Raw genomic sequence first — 20,303 nt, 5'->3', positions numbered from 1 at the left:
TTTTAATCCGAAGACAATATATCAAAATTCTTTAAACTTTACCAAACAATATCTTGCGTCACAGCAGAACCTAGAAGGACCGTTGCAGTAAAACTGTGTTATCAAATTGCGAAAACTGCAGGGATACAAGTTATCCAAAAGTCAGTATGTCATTAGGCTGAATATTCAGTTACCATCACAATTTTAATTACTATTTTCGTTCTCGCCGCTGTCAACGAAACCCCCAAGATATAATTAAGAAAAACAACAAACGAAGCCACAAAAACCTTTTAATGAGAGTACTGATTTGGACATTATATTTCACCCTCTCTCAGCATGGGTGTGTGTGTGTGTGTGTGTGTGTGTGTGTGTGTGTGTGTGTGTGTGTGTGTGTGTGTGTGTGTCCGGGCAAGAGCGGTTGTGGCTCTGCTTGAGATTTTTATTCAGTGAAGTGATGATAATTAAAGTAACGTATCTTCTGACAACTTTATTTTTAATACAGAAAGGTAATAACACATAACTGCAAAATGCAATATATTTCTTGTGTATCACTAACAATTTAATTTCAACTGTATCGAAATCCTTTTACTGTGGAATGTTGATCAGCATCATAACCACAGCCTTTCTTAACAATCACATCCTCTTTTCTTGCAGGACAAAATTGCCAAGGGATCAAATATAAGGGTACCTTCATCGAAACTAACTTGAACTTCTTCTTCAAAATGAATGGAACAGAGGCAAGGAACTGTCTTAAAAGCATAATTCGCAAAGAAATTAAAAAGGTATTATACCTCCAGAACGGGAATAATAACAATCAGTCCTGTTCGAATCTCACCAAGGATGAGAGTTTCGATCTGGAATACGTGCAAAGAGGCGATAACGCCTTTCTCTGGTATCCCTTCATACACTGCAAGAACAGTACCAAATGTGAAACTGTAAGGATGTCCTTTGAAGAATGCAGAGACATTTTAGACAAAGATGTGGCGAGGTCTGCAGAGAGTGATCTTAGGGTTACACTCATGTCATCCCTGCCCTGGAAATGTCAGTTTCAGAATGACACTAGAAATTACAGCAAAATATTAGCGTACTTACACATCTTCAACACTTCACTATTAAAGGGCTGTGACGAGTTACTTTGTGAAAGTGAATATTCACACTGGTCAAACATTACCATTCTCCGTTTGAATGGATCGAGAAATGACACCTGTAGACGGACATTAAATGGGTTGGGTTCACGCTTCTGCAACTCTAAAAAGAATGCATTCTGCTTTTCTGCCTTTAAAATACCCTACGTCCAAAGAGCAATAGTGTTTATCACTAATGACAACCAGACTTTGTCTGAAACCGAAAAAGCTGTTATTATTCTTCGCGAATTTACGGATCAAAAAGATAATGGCTGGTGTGAACATCCTCTGAATTACACAACAGAGTCTAGAATCATACAAAATGTTTATCAAAATTTCTTCTACTGTCATGGGACTCCCAGAAACACCACAAACACTGATGCATGGATCACTGCAGATCTTACAGAGAAGGAGTCAGTCGTCTCTCTACGCAGTGATCTCAGCTATTCAATTATCCCTTCAAACCTTATGATACAGGCCTTAATTTCCTCTTATACCATGATCAATACAACAGTATACAACCAATTCGCAACTTCAAAGATTAAGTTCACACGTAACACAAGTCAGTTTAACATACCTGTCTTTGAAGGCAGCCATTCAGAAGCTGGTCTACTTCGCTACATCGAAACGGAAGAACTGAATGTTGTAACAAACAAACATTTCACTAAACTAGCAGACGCAAGGTCAATATGGAGCCAATTAAACTGGATAATTTTCCACAACTGTTCATCAAGTCACGACGGGGATAACAAAGACCTATTTCTCTTTCTCTCTAATGATATGGACTTCGAAAGCATTTGCGACGATCAAAAAGCTGTTCTACTGATTACTGTCAGAAGGGAAAAAGTAGCCCTATTAAATACCACGAGATTTCGGGGCTGCACTGATGTTCCGCTATATGAGAAGACCAACGAACACTGTCAAAACCTCATCAAGGATGGTTCAGACTACGAAACCCGCTTCTTTCAGTTCCTAGTACATCCGCTGCCACTGAATAAATCAGCTATACAAGAACTTGCACAGCAATTCAAAAAACAGGACGAAAATAAGATCTTTACTGTGGACTTTGGGTTTAACACACATCCTCAGATCTTGGGTGGAATTTCCTACTTAAACAAAAACTTTTCACCAGAGATAACTGAAGTTGACGAGGACCTGCATTTAGAATCCCTGCAGAAAACTCTACAGATATTTGTGACTGCCAACCTAACAAACAATACTGAATGCCTCAAAGAAATCGAAAATGGCAGTTTTTCCCTTGAAATCAAGGAAAACGATCATTTCGATAAAGTCTACGCGATCGGTCCTGTATCAACTGGGGTTTCCTACGCAGCTTGTTTGAAAGACTTTCCATTAACCATTTCTGAAGATTTAAAAACAGTACGGTTGAACAAATTTTGGCCAACATGTATGTATAATAAGTTGATTGGCTGGAAGGAAACTGGAAAACATGTGCCTGAATGGGACTACCTTCCTCCTGAATGTAAGGCACTAGAAATCACTCTGTTTTGTGTTTGCTGTATCATTACCATTACGACAATAACTGGCAACATACTAGTCATAATAATAATAATTTGTTCAAAATTAATTGAAAAACATGCCTTCATGTTGTACACATCGCTGGCACTGTCTGACCTACTGGTTGGAGTTACATCAGCCTTGCAAGCCCTAATTGATACATACTCCCTCATGAATGATCAACTCACAATCTACAACTTGACTGAACTAGGGCCCTTGGAAAACTTTACGGGACTTGTCAAAGATTACCCAAAAGGCTTCCAGGATGTGAGGTTTCAAAGAGAAGGCTGGCCTGCATTCACTGGCATAGCAATGAACATCTCCATTATGACTTCATTAATGTCACTGGCTTTACTAGGCATTGACCGTCTTCTGATGCTGAAAATGCTTTATTTCAAAAATAAACACATTATTTGTGGGATTATCATCATGTGGGCCTGGAATATCATCTGTGCCATTTTAATCAGCATGCGTGAAAATAAGAAAACTGGAGGTATTATGTTTGTCAGTTCATTTGATCCAATTACAAAGTTAACCTTAAATATTGGAAATCTTGAGGATCCTTTATCATCAGTACTATTCACAATACAACTATTCATAGGTGGAATGGCAGGAATAGTAATTGTCACTGCTTCTATTGCTTCGATAGTAATTTATCGTTTCAAAGAATTCCAAAGGGGGCGACTAGAAATAATGATTCATGACCAGAGGCGTGGAGAAAAACTCCAAGTGATCACTCGAACATTCCTAATGATGGTGATACTTTTCCTAGTATCCTGTGTACCAATGGCTTCTATCTTAATCATCAAACACCTGTTTCCAGCGGAAAGGACAACTGATTTCCCCTTCGGACCAGTATTCCACTTTATAACGTGGTGGCTCTGCGTGGCTGGATCTTCTTGGAACTGGCTTATATACTGCTTTAGAGGAACTTACTTTCAAGCAGAGACAAAAAAGCTCTGGCGCAAGTTTCTCGGACCTCAGTAGGGTTAGCTATTAGAAAAATGCTACTAACATATCAATGCTCTCACTGTGGGCACACACATTCAACAAATTTTATCACACCACTATTTATAATTTGCTTCAGGCATAAATGAATCCTCGTTACATCTAAGACAATATATGCCTACCACAACGTGTCTATTAGGTCACGTTTTGGATTATTTTCAGTAGCCATTAAATGCAATGCTGAAGTCTCCTTTCACAAGATGTACTCTGAAAGCTTTAGACACTTAATGTCTTTTAACTTTAGACAACATTGCCGTACCTACAGCTGCTTGCAAACTATTTAGTCCCTTGATATTCATAAAATACAATCCAACTTCCATAGCGAGGAGGGATAACAATCTTGGTTTAAAAATAAAGGATATTAACTAACAAATTAATGTAAGTTGAGAAATCTCTGACATTTACATACAGATTTATAAAAGCATTCAACTAACTGAACAGTTAAGCAACATCAAAGTATGAGTGCCCAAAGCTTTTTTTTTTTTATGCCCTTGCTTTTCTGGCTTTCTTTTGGTCTGGGCTACATAAGTGCATTAGGTTTACTGCCCTACATCAGCCTTTGCATCAAAAAGAATTTATTCAATTCAGTACCGGCAGTCTGGTCAAGCAATGCTTAATCCTAACCAAATATATATCAAGTTTAAAAATAGACACCATTCAGTAAACAGCAAACTAATACACTAACAGCACAATTTTATACCAGGTGATATCATTCCTAATTTACTCAATTTACTTCAACAAAAGATAATGCACAGGTTTGAAAATGAATCGGAAAAACTGTGAGCTGTTGCTCTGTTATCCTTTTCCTGGCCGTTCTGAACAAATGGAAGCCACTTTAACTACAGATTCTTATCCATGTGCCTAGTTGCTACGAAACTGATTGAAACAGAAATAAACGTTGAAATTCATACTTTGGTTTCATTCACAAGAGCGCGATAGTTTTACAAGAAAATAAAATATTTAAAGAATACTTTACTGCCTGAAAAAAAAAAAAATCACAATTAGTTGTAAAACGAAATCCAGAATGTCGAGCGAATACCTGAATGCCAAAGTGTTTCATAGTGCGCTTGACAACGAGATCCAAAACATATAACGAACTACTTATGCTTGTAAGAGACTCGTTATACAATGAGGTGTTACAGAGTAGGAAGAACGAAGACTGACGTGACGAAACTGGCAGACAAATGCACGGTAAGAGAAGGGTTAGCAGCTAATGCCTGGAAGAATGACGAAATGGGTAAACAAAAAAACATACTGATGTGTTATTTACAAAACTGAGTTAAAACAAATGGCAGCCACAGAAAAAGTAAGCGTATTTAGTCAAAGTGAAAACAAAGATAAAAGGCTAATGAAAATCTGAATCTCCGCCTGGCCAGATTTGGAAGACGGGAAAGGGGGGGGGGACTGAGTTCCGTAAAGGTAATTGGTTGCCGGAATAAATGATTTGCAAAGAGGGAGAACTGAAAGTATGTCTCAGGTACAAATGGTAAGAAAAGCAGCTGGTTTTATTTTTTCAGTAGCTCATAATATATTTAAGGACAAGTTCTATGATGAAATGGTGAGAAGATGAGTGACTGGAGGTGTTTAGTTTTGATTTTAAATGGAAAGGAAATATTGAAAATGTGACAATAATCATAACCAAAAAAATTAATTTGATAAAAAAACAAGTAAAAATGCGCCGAAGTTTCTTCGCCGCAATCGAGTTTTCTGTACAACGTATAATGCTGTATGAAACTCTCAGCCACGGCTGGGTGGTGGCCTGCGTTGTTGGCACTTATAGTGGTGCCAGACGCACGATCACGGCTAACTTAAACCTTAAATAAAATAAAAACTCCGGAGGTTAAAGGGCTGCAGTCTGGTATGCTGGATGATTGGAGGGTGGATGATCAATATACCAATTTGCAGCCCTCTAGCCTTGGTAGTTTTTAAGATCTGAGGGCGGACAGAAAAAGTGCGGATGACGGACACACAAACAACCATCACAGTAGTTTTCTTGCTCTTCGTTGGGCGAGTCGGTAGAGCTGTGGGCTAGCACTCGCTAGGCCTGAGTTCGAGTCTCCGGCCGGCTGATGAAGAGTTATAGGAATTTATTTCTGGTGATAGAAATTCATTTCTCGCTATAATGTGGTTCGGATTCCACAATAAGCTGTAGGTCCTGTTGCTAAGTAACCAATTGGTTCTTAGCCACGTAAAATAAGTCTAATCCTTCGGGCCAGCCCTAGGAGAGCTGTTAATCACGATTAGCTCAGTGGTCTGGTAAAACTAAGGTATACTTAACTTAGTAGTTTTCTTTTACAGAAAACTAAAAAGTGATGAGCATAAAGGAGAAGCTGGAAGGAAAAAAGAGCTTCAGTGTAAGACACTAAAATATGAGGAACATACGAAGACTATGCTAACCTTGTGGGTGACGTCACAGGTCACCAGGGGTCACTGAGCAGACAGGGGTTTAGACGCAGAATAAAAACTGTTTCAGGCGTAGGAACCCGATAAGAGAAATGTTAATTCAGTGGCACATACGAGTATGAAAATTGAAATCAAGAATAAGTGAGTACGAGTTTTAAATTAGATATGTTGAAAATTTAGTGGGTAATTTGGGAAAGTACCTTAAAAGAGTAAAACGAGTTGTAGCAGCGCCATACCACAACAAAAGATACAAAAGGAAAAATTATGTCTGGAGGAATATCGAGTGGTGGTTTGAAAATTAATCAAATGTGAAAGACAGAAAAGAGGACTTGACTGATACTGGAGCGGAATGGCTTAACGTATATTTGGAATCACACCGGGGGCCATGGGTGAGGATGTACAGTCACTCAAAAATGTTTTGCAACATGTTCCAGAAGTTTTCGTTCACCTAACAGTAATTTGTTCTTTTGATATTTACAAGGAAATGTAATTTTCTTTTTCGATTTTGGTTATTAATCATACGGTTAACAATATAAAAAAGAATGGTGAGTGAAAAATTCATATTACGAAAAATGACGAAACATTTTGAAAAATTTCACTTCAGATGATTGGGCAAAAGAGTCAAAGAAGAAACTATATTTCGAGTCCAGATAAAAGCTTATTGAACTAATAAAATAATATTGAATAATCATCAACGAAATTATATATAAATAAAAAGAAAGAATTCAACCATTATCGTTGTCAGAAACAAAAAAGAAAAAATCTCATAACGTCGTATGTTATCGTGTGACTCCACATTCGGGCAGGAAAGTTATACTAAACTGTCACATCACTTGCACCGGTAAGTTGGGCAAGAGACTCATCCGCACCACAATCATTAGCTTGATAAGACTAATGTTACTATCGTAGATATTGCTCGGCAGCTTAGCGTAAATAAAACAACCATGTATAGAGGGATACAACAACAGAGAGAACGAGGAAACATGATAAATTCATTGTAAAAACTACTGTTAAGGATCATCATCGGATGATCATTGAACGAGCTCCGCCTAACTCCCCCCCTGACAACCGATGTTGCTATAGAGAGAGAACATTACGCTCTCCCTTCAAGTTGCTGCTCAAACCATCCGTAACAGGCTACATGAGACCAAGATATTATTTCATCACACTCCTGCCAAGAAACACTTCATATCAGCAAAACACAAAGAATAGAGGCTAGGCTTTGCGTCATAATATAAATCCAGTGGCCGATGATTTCTGTATGAGTCATCTTTTGCGATGAGGAGACATTCTCCACTGATGAGCATGGTAGTCTTCTTCACTGCTGGCATACTGGCATTTAGCATTAACTAAATTAATGTTGAACTTCTACCTACTTTTAATTCTTTAGAAACTTAGATAATAAGAAATACAAAAATAGGCGTTATATATTCAGTTAATGTCATAAGAGGCATCAAAATGATAGGCCTAAGTAGCAATGAAAGAAATGCAATGAAAGAAATGAGAAATTACTCATGATATATATATATATATATATATATATATATATATATATATATATATATATATGTATGTATGTATGTATGTATGTATACATGTATGTATGTGTGCGCGTTTATATTCTATGTATTACAAAAATAGAAGTGAAATCTTAGTCTAGTTCAGTATATTTTATATTAAGTTTCACTAGTTCACAATATGCATAGGATTAGTCATTCAGAAATTTTTAATTAATAATAATGTGAAGCAAATCTTTACAAAAGTCGTATTTGTTGATGTTAATAAGACTAATAGTTTAACTTGTAACAGTCGTAGGCCTATGTCTACAAAGTTCACACATGTGAAGGAGATAAAACAACGTTAGTGATGGCAGTTGGAGATGAAAATATTAAAACATAAGAACAGCAATGACCTCTGAAGTATTATAGTAACATCCTTCAATTAAGTAAAATATGACAACAGTAAGCAGTATCAGAAAAAGCCCTGCTTATGGGAAACTGCAGGTAATTTCTCGGACCCACCAATAGTGCTCAGTTGTTTCCTGCGCTTACAACTGAGTTGCCAAATAGCGCCAGATGTCGCTATTATAAGCTGTTGTCCGAAAAGTTTTGAAGTATGTTGCAAAACTTTTTTGAGTGATTGTACAATGTGGAAATTGAAGGATTACGATACTCTGTGGTATTTTTTTTTTTTACTTATAAGCAGAGGAGTTTCGAATTAAAGGCTATTTTGGAAATGGTAAATTTTCATCATACAGAGAGAGAGAAAGAGAGAGAGAGAGAGTATAGGATTTACGCCACAGGCCAAGCGCTGGGAACTATGAGGTCATCCAGCGCTGAAATGGAAAATGACGATAAAAAGGTTTGAAAGGTTTAACAGGAGGAAACCTCGCAGTTGCACTATGAATAAACTGTTAGAAGGGGGAGGAAAGGAAGATGGAAAATCGAGAATATGAACGGAGTACAGTAAAAGCAATGAAAAGGGTTGCAGCTAGTGGCCGAAGGGACGCTGAAAAGAACCTTATCTAATGCCTACAGTGCACGGGTGTTTTCATCATACATGAAGAAATACGAACATAAATTACATTAAATTTAAATATACACTCTCTATATTCTTCACATTATTACATAATTTATTTGTAAAACTCATCAGTTTTCTTTTCACAGCTAAAGAAAATCTTTGGCTTCCTGACTGAGTATATGTAACGCATTGCCGATGTTTCTCAAGAGATCCTTTAATGAAATAAGCTAAGCCCATAGCTACCGAACCAATACTTTAACTGATTTCATTGAAGTTTCTTTCTCTGGATCACAAGGAAGTCTTTCAACGCCTATTTGCATATAAGGGAAATGATGTTTGGCATGGATGCCTCATTTTCTACAGATCTATCTACCTTTGACCTTTTACTCTGGTCCGACTATGGTTACTATCAGTTTCTATTTTGAGCATCTGACATGGTAAGTATACCGCTCAAAAAGCCCCGATCTGAATCCATAACGGAAACTGAAGAGAGGTAAGCCTCATCTGTTCTTTATTACGTCTCTCATGTATCCTTGTATAAGAATCTGATAATTTTTCCCGTGTATTTCACTGAGAAAAAAAAATACTTAAATTGAAATCTCCAACTAAAAACAATAATGAATTTCGGTTTGAAAATTGAGTCAATGCCGTTTATCTTAGCGAGTTTAAATACAGGTGTACCTGTATAACCTCGGCAATCACCTATCAAGGTGAAGGTGGGTTGTTTTCGATTCTAACTACAGAACTTAAAATTGCAGAAGCCGGCCGGGCTGAAATTGCAAACAGCCAAATGTATAAGTCGACTGTTTGTTTCTGTATCTAAACCAAAAGGCCCTGGTTCGGATCTTGGCCAGGGGAGATCCACTTATCAAATACTATACTTCCTTTTGCATGTGATTTATTCCGAAAGTAATTGGAATCCAAATGATTATATGATTATCAGTACGGATCTGACTCCGTTCGGTAATGTTGAGCTCCGTGCATGAGCGATGACATCAAAGATTTGAGTTCCCGGAATTTATGACTTATCCAATTGTTATCTCCGTAAAAGGCATATTAAGTTATATATCATTATGAAGATCTTGGATCATTTTGTCTATGCATTTTTTTTTATCATGGACAGTCTAAATACACAAGCATCTCGCTTTTTTCTTTTAAATTGGTGTTAGCCTACATTAACGATACCACATAGACCACATTAATTGAAATGAAGTATAGACTTATGCAGCCAGTTCCGATATTATGGAATTAATTCATCATAATCCTGCATGTCAAAATGTTAATGTCACTGGGAGATTAGGCCTACATATCAAATTCTTCTATTTTAAGGCAATGACCGGGCATAGGCCTACACATCAAATTCTTATATTTTGAGACAATGACAGGGCACAGGCCTACACGTCAATATCTTGTACTTTGAGGCAATGACCGGGCATAGGCCTACACGCAAATTTCTTATATTTTGAGGCAATGTCAGGGCATAGGCCTACACGTAAACTTCTTATATTTTGAGACAATGACTGGGCACAGGCCTACACATCAATTTCTTATATTTTGAGCCAATGACAGGGCATAGGCCTACACATCAAATTCTTATAATTTCAAGCAATGACAGGGCATCGGCCTACACGTCAACATCTTATATTTTGAGACAATGACAGGGCATCGGCCTACACATCAATATCTTATATTTTCAGACAATGACAGGGCACAGGCCTACACGTCAATATCTTATAATTAGAGGCAATGACAGGGCATAGGCCTACACGTCAATTTCTTATATTTTGAGGCAATGACAGGGCATAGGCCTACACATCAAATCCTTATATTTTGAGGCAATGACAGGGCATAGGCCTACACAACAAATTCTTATAATTTCAGGCAATGACAGGGGATGGGCCTACATATCAAATGCTTATATTTTGTGACAATGACAAGGCATCGGCCTACACGTCAATATCTTATATTTTGAGACAATGACAGGACACAGGCCTACACGTCAATAGCTTATATTTTGAGGCAATGACCGGGCATAGGCCTACACATCAAATTCTTATATTCTGAGACAATAACAGGGCGGGGCCTACACGTAAATTTCTTATATTTTGAGGCAATGTTAGGGCATAGGCCTACACGTCAATTTCTTATATTCTGAGGCAATGACAGGGCATAGACCTACGCATCTAATTCTTATAATTTCAGCCAATGACAGGGCATAGGCCTACACATCAAATTCTTCTATTTTGAGACAATGACAGGGAATAGGCCTACACATCAAATTCTTATATTTTGAGACAAAGGCGGGGCGGGGCCTTTTCTTATTGTAAATAGTTTTCTACCTGCACCTGTTAGAAATAGAGTAGCTTTTAATTAATATAGTAGTTTCAACTCCACGATATATACGCATACGGTGGAATGCACACGTAAAAGCACGTGCATATACACATACATGCATACATGTGGGGTTGGCCATAGTAAGTGTAACGCCACTTATACCACAGAGAATAAAAGTAAAACTTGTGGGCACATAGCCGATGACACACACAGATCAATCATGGGGCTGTCTCAGCCTTACAAACAACCACCAAACTGCTCTCAATGAATTATAGTGAATATATATTTACAAAAGGGATAACAAATTATATTACTGTGATGAGTAAACATAAGGCTGCTGTAGCATTTCTAAAATAAGAAAAAATAAGTGATGGCTGAAAAAGTTATGGACGAGATGATCCAAACAAGTCTCCGAGTAGCCCATGAATCTCTTGATTTTGGGGGCATTCTTGTATATTACCCTGTAGGACAAAAGGGTACATAAGAGTCAGTAAATTCTCTCTCTTTGCTGTTACGAGATTCTAGCGTAGACTATATTCATAAAGCTCTCGATTATTTTAATGAAAACGTATGACTAAATTTCAATAAACAATATTAAGCATATAATTTTTGATACCAGTATTTTGTGATTAGGTGTATGTTCAATCTGCAATATTAGGTTACCATATGAAAAATTTTCGAAGACACTACAATCACCATAACAGCAGCAACAAAAAACAAGAATAACCACAAGAAGAACCACAATAAAAACAGCTCAATATAAGACAGGACTATAATCCAAATGTCATAAGCTGCGTAAACCGACAAAAAGACACAGGCCATTATAATTATAGGCCTACGAAATTTTTTATGATTCTCTTGTTTCAAAAGGGGAAAATGTCCTTAAGGAAATTCTCAGCCAATTACATCCAATATGACTCGAATAGCCTTTCATACTGTAACTTCATGCTAAACGTAAGCCTATTCCGGTTTTGTAGAGTGCAGCCACTGCCTTGTCACCCCACCGTACGTGTTATCGATTGCAATATCAGACGTTAGTTATCACTGTCCTGTAAATCAAGCGCACCGATTCGAACGCAGACATTCCCTGTGTCACCTCCGTATTCAGGTGAACCTCATTTACAACCAACAACATTGCCGACCGCACAACACTGCTTATTTCATTCAAAATTTCCTATTTTTTTACCATTTTTAGGAAGATGTGTATTATGATTTTATTTCAGGGGATAATATAACGTTTCCTTTTGATAATCAGCAGAACGTATTTTAGTTCGGTAATGCAACCATTGCAAAATAAATGAAGTTGAAAAGAACCACAGATTAACCAATTTTTCAAAACCCTTGTCAACCAATCAGCTACATTGGAAAGATAGTGACGTAATCAGTGGGCGGGGCTTAGCTGCAAAGCACGGTGGATTTTGCTGTAGAAACTCTAACATACAGAAGACGGTTGAAGGAGGAAGTACTTCCCAGGTGGTCCTTTAATTACATTTATTGGCGGCTTTCAAAACACAAAGGTTTCATTTTCAAGCTACAAAGACAAAAATAAATAAAATTAATATTAAAAGCGCTAAAGTAAGTACAAGACATAATACATTATAAATTACGAAATTAAAACTAGCTATAGCAGAAGTTAAGTATATCTTAGTTTAACCAGACCACTGAGCTGATTAACAGCACTCCTAGGGCTGGCCCGAAGGATTAGATTTATTTTACATGGCTAAGAACCAATTAGTTACCTAGCAACGGGACCTACAGCTTATTGTGGAATCCGAACCACATTATAGCGAGAAATGAATTTCTATCACCAGAAATAAATTCCTCTTATTCTTCGCTGGCCGGTCGGAGATTCGAACTCGCGGCCAGCAGAGTGCTAGCTGAGAACGGAACCCACTCTCCCAGCGAAGAACTAGCTAAACCAACCATCATGAGAGAGAGAGAGAGAGAGAGAGAGAGAGAGGAAGGACGAACAGTCAGAGGGAACAAACCGGAAATGACCGGCAGCAGCGCACGTAAGGTAAAGGATGGTCGAGGAAGACTGCGTGTTCAATTGAAGAGCAAGTGGTTTAATAAGCAAAGATTCCAGGATTGTCAGTAGTTTGCCATTCGGTGCCCGTCCCAATCTTTCAAAATCTTTGTATTGTATTTTACGCTTGCATTTATTGGCGTGTTGTCTAACACTGGAAAATTCAGTATTAGCAAGTTTGCTACCAGTACGATAGTTAACGCCTTTGTGGTAATCAATTCTGACGCCTTTGTGGTAATCAATTCTGACCCCTAGTAACCGCTGCGTAGATCCCACGTAGTTCCCTTGATTACATCTATGGCAACTGAACTTGTACACTACACATGAGGTCATCAAAGGGCCAAGTTTATCTTTGAATTTAAACAAACTACCCAGAGTATAGGGATTTGTTGGGATGATATTAAATTTAATCGCTGGGATATAATTAAATATGCTGTCTTAGTACATCGTAGAAATTTTTGTCACGGATTAAAGGATTAAGTTTGGTAATTCCATGCCCTTCTCCACCCTGGTCGAAACCGGTAACATTTACTCGCTATCAATTACGAAATAATTCACCTATTAGTCTAACACAAGAGGCACTATGGGATTTAACGAGACGAAGCCATTTATACGTGTGTGTGTGTGTGTGTGTGTGTATAATGTATAAAATTATGGGTGAGTAAACCTTTGCTTTCTTAACTTCTTTATGACGGATAATCTTATAATAAAAGGCAAGAATACACCGACAGCAGCCGTCTTTCAGTCTCCGGCCTGAAAATAAAATCACCGCTATAAAAGCCAAACCATCGGTCCTCCTCAGCAAGCACCAGACGTACCCACCAAACGGGATTTACCCACTGAAGCCTATTCAAGGTCATGAACGACCAACACGCTGCAGTGTTGCCATGGGGAAGCGAGGTACCAGAGAAGGATACGCCTGCAGAAGGTACCTTCTTTCCTACAGACGTAGTCGAACTTAGTGAAGTGTATAACGTCAGTTTAGACGTTAGTGGTGTAGTGTGTGTTCCGACAGAGCGTTACTGAAGACAGAAACTCTCGATTACAAAACATCGGCGGACTGATGTGTAGAGGAGAGAGAACCCTTTGTTCGTGCCTTCAAGGAGCGTCAAGAACCTAATATCTTCATCACGGTAAGATTATTACCATTCCCCGTGCATAAAACATTTCACATTAAAGACAAAAACGATCATTACTCTGTCCGGCGAGTTAGCAGAAAGCACTGCGTATGTGGAAAGAAAAACAATTAAACGAAAAGTGAAAAAAAATGCAGAGGAAACGGACAACAAAATGTAAGTTGAGGGCGTCGTGGATACAAGAAAAATAACTCTGAGGAAGCAGTAGGCCCCCATTTTGTCTCGTCAACGAAATAAACATCCGAATTTACAATTCAGTACAGATGTCTGCAAAGCAATTTTTCTTTCGTTTCCTAGCATATCGTGTGTCACATAATTGTAAGGCTACAAACATTGCGAATATAATAATAATAATAATAATAATAATAATAATAATAATAATAATAATAATAATAATAATAATGAGTAATAAAAATCCACAATTATATAGTAAATATATTACTATGTAAAAACCAAAGACTTTCGAACACCTGAACGGTGTTCCTCATCAGTGTTAACGTTAAAATGCAAAGTGAGGGTAGTTTTCTTATGAAATAGTTTTTAAAAATTGGGGGCGGGGCGAGAAGATAACAGCCCATCACGGAAGTGCTGGTTCGGGTGTTATGTAATACCAAATTCAACAGGCAGTTGCGCCAATCTCCTTGATCTTCGTACTTGCGATGTTGCATCTGCCTGCGCTGCATAGGTGCCATAGTCGGAACCATCCACAGGGACGTCGGCTATCTTCACACGGTCAACGTCAGTTTTGAAATTAAAATGTTTAATGTAGTGTTTGGCAATAAACCAGTTGATGAAAGGGTCTTCATTAGTAAATGACTTATTATCTTCAAACGATATTCCCATGTTTATGGCAGCACCTTCAACTAATCTTCTCACGTGAGAATCGTCACTTTTAAAAATAGTTCGTGCACCACCCCAATTAATTTTGTGGTCTAAATTAAAACTATGAGCTACCAAAGCGCTCCCCTGTGCATGAAGATCATAGGCCCTTCTATGTTCCCTTAATCTTACATCCAGTCCCCTACCACTCTCCCCGTAGTAACAACCATTGCAATCATAGCAGGGAACCTTGTAAACACCGCTGTTTCTCTTGGTGCTGTTATTATTCTTGGTAAGGGCTTTTGCCAAGGTGTTTTTATAGGTATAAACAATCTTTATATCCTTTTGGTATTTATTCATATAATCGCCCACTCTTGAGACTTCTTCAAAGGGTAATGATACATGTTTCTTGTTACTTATTTCCTTATTAACATGACCTATATAAAAGCTCCTTTTAGCACGGCTGATGGCGTCAGAAATAAAATGTTTCGGGTATTTTAAAGACCTAAAGGTATCTACGACATGGGAGAGTTCTTCATCTAGAAATTGGGGGTCGCATATACGGAGTGCTCTTAAAACAAAGCCAATGATAACATTCCTTTTAACTTGCTGTGAGTGGTGGGAAAAATAGTGAATGTAATTTTCTTTGTTAGTAGATTTTCTAAAAACTGAAAATTTGAAAGAGTTACTGTTTACATCCCTATGAATTAAGACATCTAAGAAAGAAATCTTGCCATCAACCTCTTTTTCAACTGTAAATTTTATAGAATCGACAACGTCGTTGGCAGTATTCAGTAAGCAGTCTAAAGCTACGTCATCGCCGTAAAAAATAATAAATATATCGTCTACATATCTCACCCACAGAGCAGGCTTGCAGGTTGGGTTACATCTCTTTAATATTTCAACTTCTATGAACTCCATGCACAGGTTAGCTAAAACTGGTGACAGTGGTGAACCCATAGAAACACCAGATTTTTGCTGGAAATATTCATCATTAAAAGTGAAAATAGTACAATCAACACAGATTCTAACCAAGTCGAGAAATTGGTCACATGGAATAGGAAAGCTGATAATCCCTTCTTCGTGTCTTTTCTTTAAATTTTCCAAAACAAAATCAAGCGGAACATTCGTAATTAAAGAGGTGACATCGGAACGGTTAAAATTCCTTTGTCTATCAATGAAATGGGAGGAGTGTATTAAGTGAGCATCAGATATGGTGCCGAGTAATTGGCTAAGGGACTTAGCCAACCAAGAGGCAAGAACACTCTGCGGGGAATTACAAGTGGCAACTATTGGACGGAGGGGAGTACCTACTTTGTGTATTTTAGGCAAACCATAGAAATATGGCCAACTGGGGATTTTACCAGAGATTTTGGACAAGATAAGTTCTTTATGGGAGGGGTCCTGCAAGGAATTTGCGATCTTTTTAATTTTCCTATTGAAATCCTGTTGAGTTTTTGTAATGGTTGGAGGGTTTGTTAATTTAGTGTAGGTATTAGTGTCATTTAGTAACTGGTACGCTTTATTCAAGTAATCTTGTTTATTCATAACCACTGTAGAGCCTCCTTTATCTGCTTTAACAACCATAATATCTTTGTTTTTGATAAGACAATCTAGGGCTTCTCGATGCCTTTTTGGCAAGACCTCAAAATCTTTTTCATTCAAGTTTTGTCTAAGAATAACACCTTTCAGAAAGTTTATATTATGTTCTGGATATTTGAAATTATGATAATTTATGTTGCTGATACCTTGAAGAAAATCTTGTTTACTGGTGCCCAAGCAAAAACCAAGACCCAGGTTAAGAATTTCTAATTGCTGTTGATTTAAAGGAAAATCGGAGAGATTGAGAACCTTAACTACAACTACCTCCCATTTTGAAACACTACAAAGTCCGAGCAATTTTTGTTGTAATTTTTAACCATGTGATAAACCCCTAAGCCTAGCAACCTCACCTGCTCTCACTCTGGCACCCTCAAAAGTCTGATTAAAGAACTTCTATGGGTTCACCACTGTCACCAGTTTTAGCTAACCTGTGCATGGAGTTCATAGAAGTTGAAATATTAAAGAGATGTAACCCAACCTGCAAGCCTGCTCTGTGGGTGAGATATGTAGACGATATATTTATTATTTTTTACGGCGATGACGTAGCTTTAGACTGCTTACTGAATACTGCCAACAACGTTGTCGATTCTATAAAATTTACAGTTGAAAAAGAGGTTGACGGCAAGATTTCTTTCTTAGATGTCTTAATTCATAGGGATGTAAACAGTAACTCTTTCAAATTTTCAGTTTTTAGAAAAGCTACTAACAGAAAATTATATTCATTATTTTTCCCACCACCCACAGCAAGTTAAAAGGAATGTTATCATTAGCTTTGTTTTAAGAGCACTCCGTATATGCGACCCCAATTTCTAGATGAAGAACTCTCCCATGTCGTAGATACCTTTAGGTCTTTAAAATACCTGAACATTTTATTTCTGACGCCATCAGCCGTGCTAAAAGGAGCTTTTATATAGGCCATGTTAATAAGGAAATAAGTAACAAAAACATGTATCATTACCCTTTGAAGAAGAAGTCTCAAGAGTGGGCGATTATATGAATAAATACCAAAAGGATATAAAAATTGTTTATACCTATAAAAACACCTTGGCAAAAGCCCTTACCAAGAATAATAACAGCACCAAGAGAAACAGCGGTGTTTACAAGGTTCCCTGCTATGATTGCAATGGTTGTTACTACGGGGAGAGTGGTAGGGGACTGGATGTAAGATTAAGGGAACATAGAAGGGCCTATGATCTTCATGCACAGGGGAGCGCTTTGGTAGCTCATAGTTTTAATTTAGACCACAAAATTAATTGGGGTGGTGCACGAACTATTTTTAAAAGTGACGATTCTCACGTGAGAAGATTAGTTGAAGGTGCTGCCATAAACATGGGAATATCGTTTGAAGATAATAAGTCATTTACTAATGAAGACCCTTTCATCAACTGGTTTATTGCCAAACACTACATTAAACATTTTAATTTCAAAACTGACGTTGACCGTGTGAACCCTGATGCTCTGCTTCCTCTTCCCCTCTCTCTCTCTCTCCAGATAGCCGACGTCCCTGTGGATGGTTCCGACTATGGCACCTATGCAGCGCAGGCAGATGCAACATCGCAAGTACGAAGATCAAGGAGATTGGCGCAACTGCCTGTTGAATTTGGAATTACATAATACCCGAACCAGCACTTCCGTGATGGGCTGTTATCTTCTCGCCCCGCCCCCAATTTTTAAAAACTATTTCATAAGAAAACTACCCTCACTTTGCATTTTAACGTTAACACTGATGAGGAACACCGTTCAGGTGTTCGAAAGTCTTTGGTTTTTTTACATAGTAATATATTTACTATATAATTGTGGATTTTTATTACTCAGATTGTTTTTCACGAAATTGTGAATCTATTAGCAATAATAATAATAATAATAATAATAATAATAATAATAATAATAATAATAATAATAATAATAATAATAATGGATTTCATTTCAGCGCAAGACCATATAGTACAAAGTAGAGACAATAATGTACAAATCTAGATTCATGAGAACATGATAAAAATGATAAATCGACAATATCAACACAGCTGCTGAAGAAGTATATAAAATGGTATTCATAATGATGTAATGACAGTAATAATATTAAGAATAGTAGTAAAAAAAATTATCATTAAAAAAACAGATTGCATACAATTACTTTCCAGCTAGGGACCTTAGGTCCAGAAGGCTAAATACGAAAATTGAAAATAGCAAAACTCTACAATGATACTAATCGCAGTAATGAAAAAAAAGAAAATGCCAATAACAACAATAAACGTAGAAATGTAATAATAATAATAATAATAATAATAATAATAATAATAATAATAATAATAATAATGACATTCTGCATGTGACAAATTATAATTGAAAAAATATAGAATACGTCATTTAAGGAAAAGACGCCTCATTATCCCATCTTTCCCACAATTTAGATCTTTGCCTCACTGCTTAGGATGTTTGTAAGAGCGAATTGCTGTTGTTTCTCAATCGGGTGATCAGACTGGACATTGTTCGCCTTACAGTGATTTTTAAATTTTCCAGGCGGCTTTCTATAAACATCTGCGTGGCGCAGTGACAGCGAAGAGTGTTTGTGAAGTGTCTCAGAATGTCACTGTGAACAACAGTGATACGTCTCATGGTCTCTCGGGTATAGCTCGTCCAAAGGGAACACCCATGTATACTGTAGCAGTACAAGCGAAAGGGGTGCAGTTTCTGTCTCGGTGACAGAATGCAAACCTCCTTGCAATCATGTTGCCAATTGCACATAGTTTACGACGCCTCTATTCTATGTCTGCCGCATCTTTTAGGTCGTCCGTGATAATGTGGCCCAGATAAGGAAATTTATGCGATCTCGGGAGCAGCGACAGACACTGGGTCTTGGTTTCATTGTATAGGATATCAAATTCCTCTGCACATTGGCGGCAAGTGTGGATGAGTCGCTGGAGACCTTGCACTGATGGGGAAATCAGAACCATATCGTCGGCGTAACAGAGGTTGTTTATTGTTGTTTCCTTGATAGAGCATCCGATTGCGAGTGAGTTCAGTGTGACATTCACGGCATCTGTGTACGTATTAAACAGGTCAGGTATGGAGAGAGAATGCCCCCTTACTGAGCCAGTTGAGGAAGCCAAAGGTGTACGACAATGCGTTACCCCATTTGACAGAGAATTGCTGTGTGGAGAACCAGCAACATAAAATGCCAATTAAATTAAGAGGTGTGCCTCGTTTGCGCAGCTTCAGGAAGAGCTTCAAGTAGTTTAGTCTGTCAAGTGCTTTTCTCACTTCTACAAAACACAGGAAAACAAGAGAGGTTGATAATAGGTAACAGTTCAGCAATTCTTTCAGGATGTAGATGCAGGTGTCGGCTGAGTGGTTCGCTTTAAACCCGAACTGGTTGTCAGTATGCAGAAAGGGGATAAAGGCGAACTGGTTGTCAGTATGCAGAAAGGGGAGAAGTCTCACTAGAAGAACGGACTCAAGTATCTGCGACGCAACTGTAGTAATTGCAATCGGGTGATAATTGCCAGGGTCAGCTGCTTCCTTTAGCTTGTTTTTTATTAATGGAATTAAGTGAACTAGGAGTAGGGAGACTGGAAGAAACTGGTGAATTATTCACGCACTGAACAGAGCAGCTAGCAAAATGTAAATTATCGGATGGCAGAATTTGAAAGCTTCAGCAGGCAGACCATCGCAGCCGGGAGATTTATTATTAGGTAGGTTGTTTATGGCATCGCTGATGTTACCTGGCGTAATACGATCGGCGAAATGACACTGAATGTTATCAGTAAGGAGGTTATCTACATCCATTCGGGAGTCTTGATCGTTTATGCAATTTACGATAGTGCTGAAATGATC

General features: G+C 37.8%; 2 protein-coding genes across 6 annotated transcripts in view; one reads left to right on the top strand and one right to left on the bottom strand.

Annotated features, from left to right (window-relative positions):
* Positions 1-20,303, bottom strand: part of LOC136831271 (protein tramtrack, alpha isoform-like) — a 638,889-nt gene that overhangs the window by 529,686 nt on the left and 88,900 nt on the right. The window lies entirely within an intron of this gene.
* LOC136831269 (myb-like protein X) overlaps positions 1-20,303 on the top strand; it is an 89,384-nt gene that overhangs the window by 38,158 nt on the left and 30,923 nt on the right. Inside the window, exon 7 of one of the 5 annotated variants that reach the window (XM_067091365.1) lies at positions 634-4,537. The exons of 3 other annotated variants lie outside the window; for them this stretch is intronic. In XM_067091365.1, the coding sequence (XP_066947466.1) occupies positions 634-3,608 (2,975 nt within the window). In that variant the 3' untranslated portion in view covers positions 3,609-4,537. Of the gene's footprint in view, positions 1-633; positions 4,538-13,705; positions 14,046-20,303 lie in introns of those variants that run through there. One more of the 5 variants, XM_067091366.1, reaches the window with a different exon arrangement.

This window comes from Macrobrachium rosenbergii, chromosome 48 (genome assembly GCF_040412425.1).
Source record: "Macrobrachium rosenbergii isolate ZJJX-2024 chromosome 48, ASM4041242v1, whole genome shotgun sequence".
Classification (NCBI taxonomy): Eukaryota; Metazoa; Arthropoda; class Malacostraca; order Decapoda; family Palaemonidae; genus Macrobrachium; species Macrobrachium rosenbergii.
Note: the sequence above shows the minus strand (reverse complement) of the source record. Positions and strands in the feature narration are given on the sequence as shown.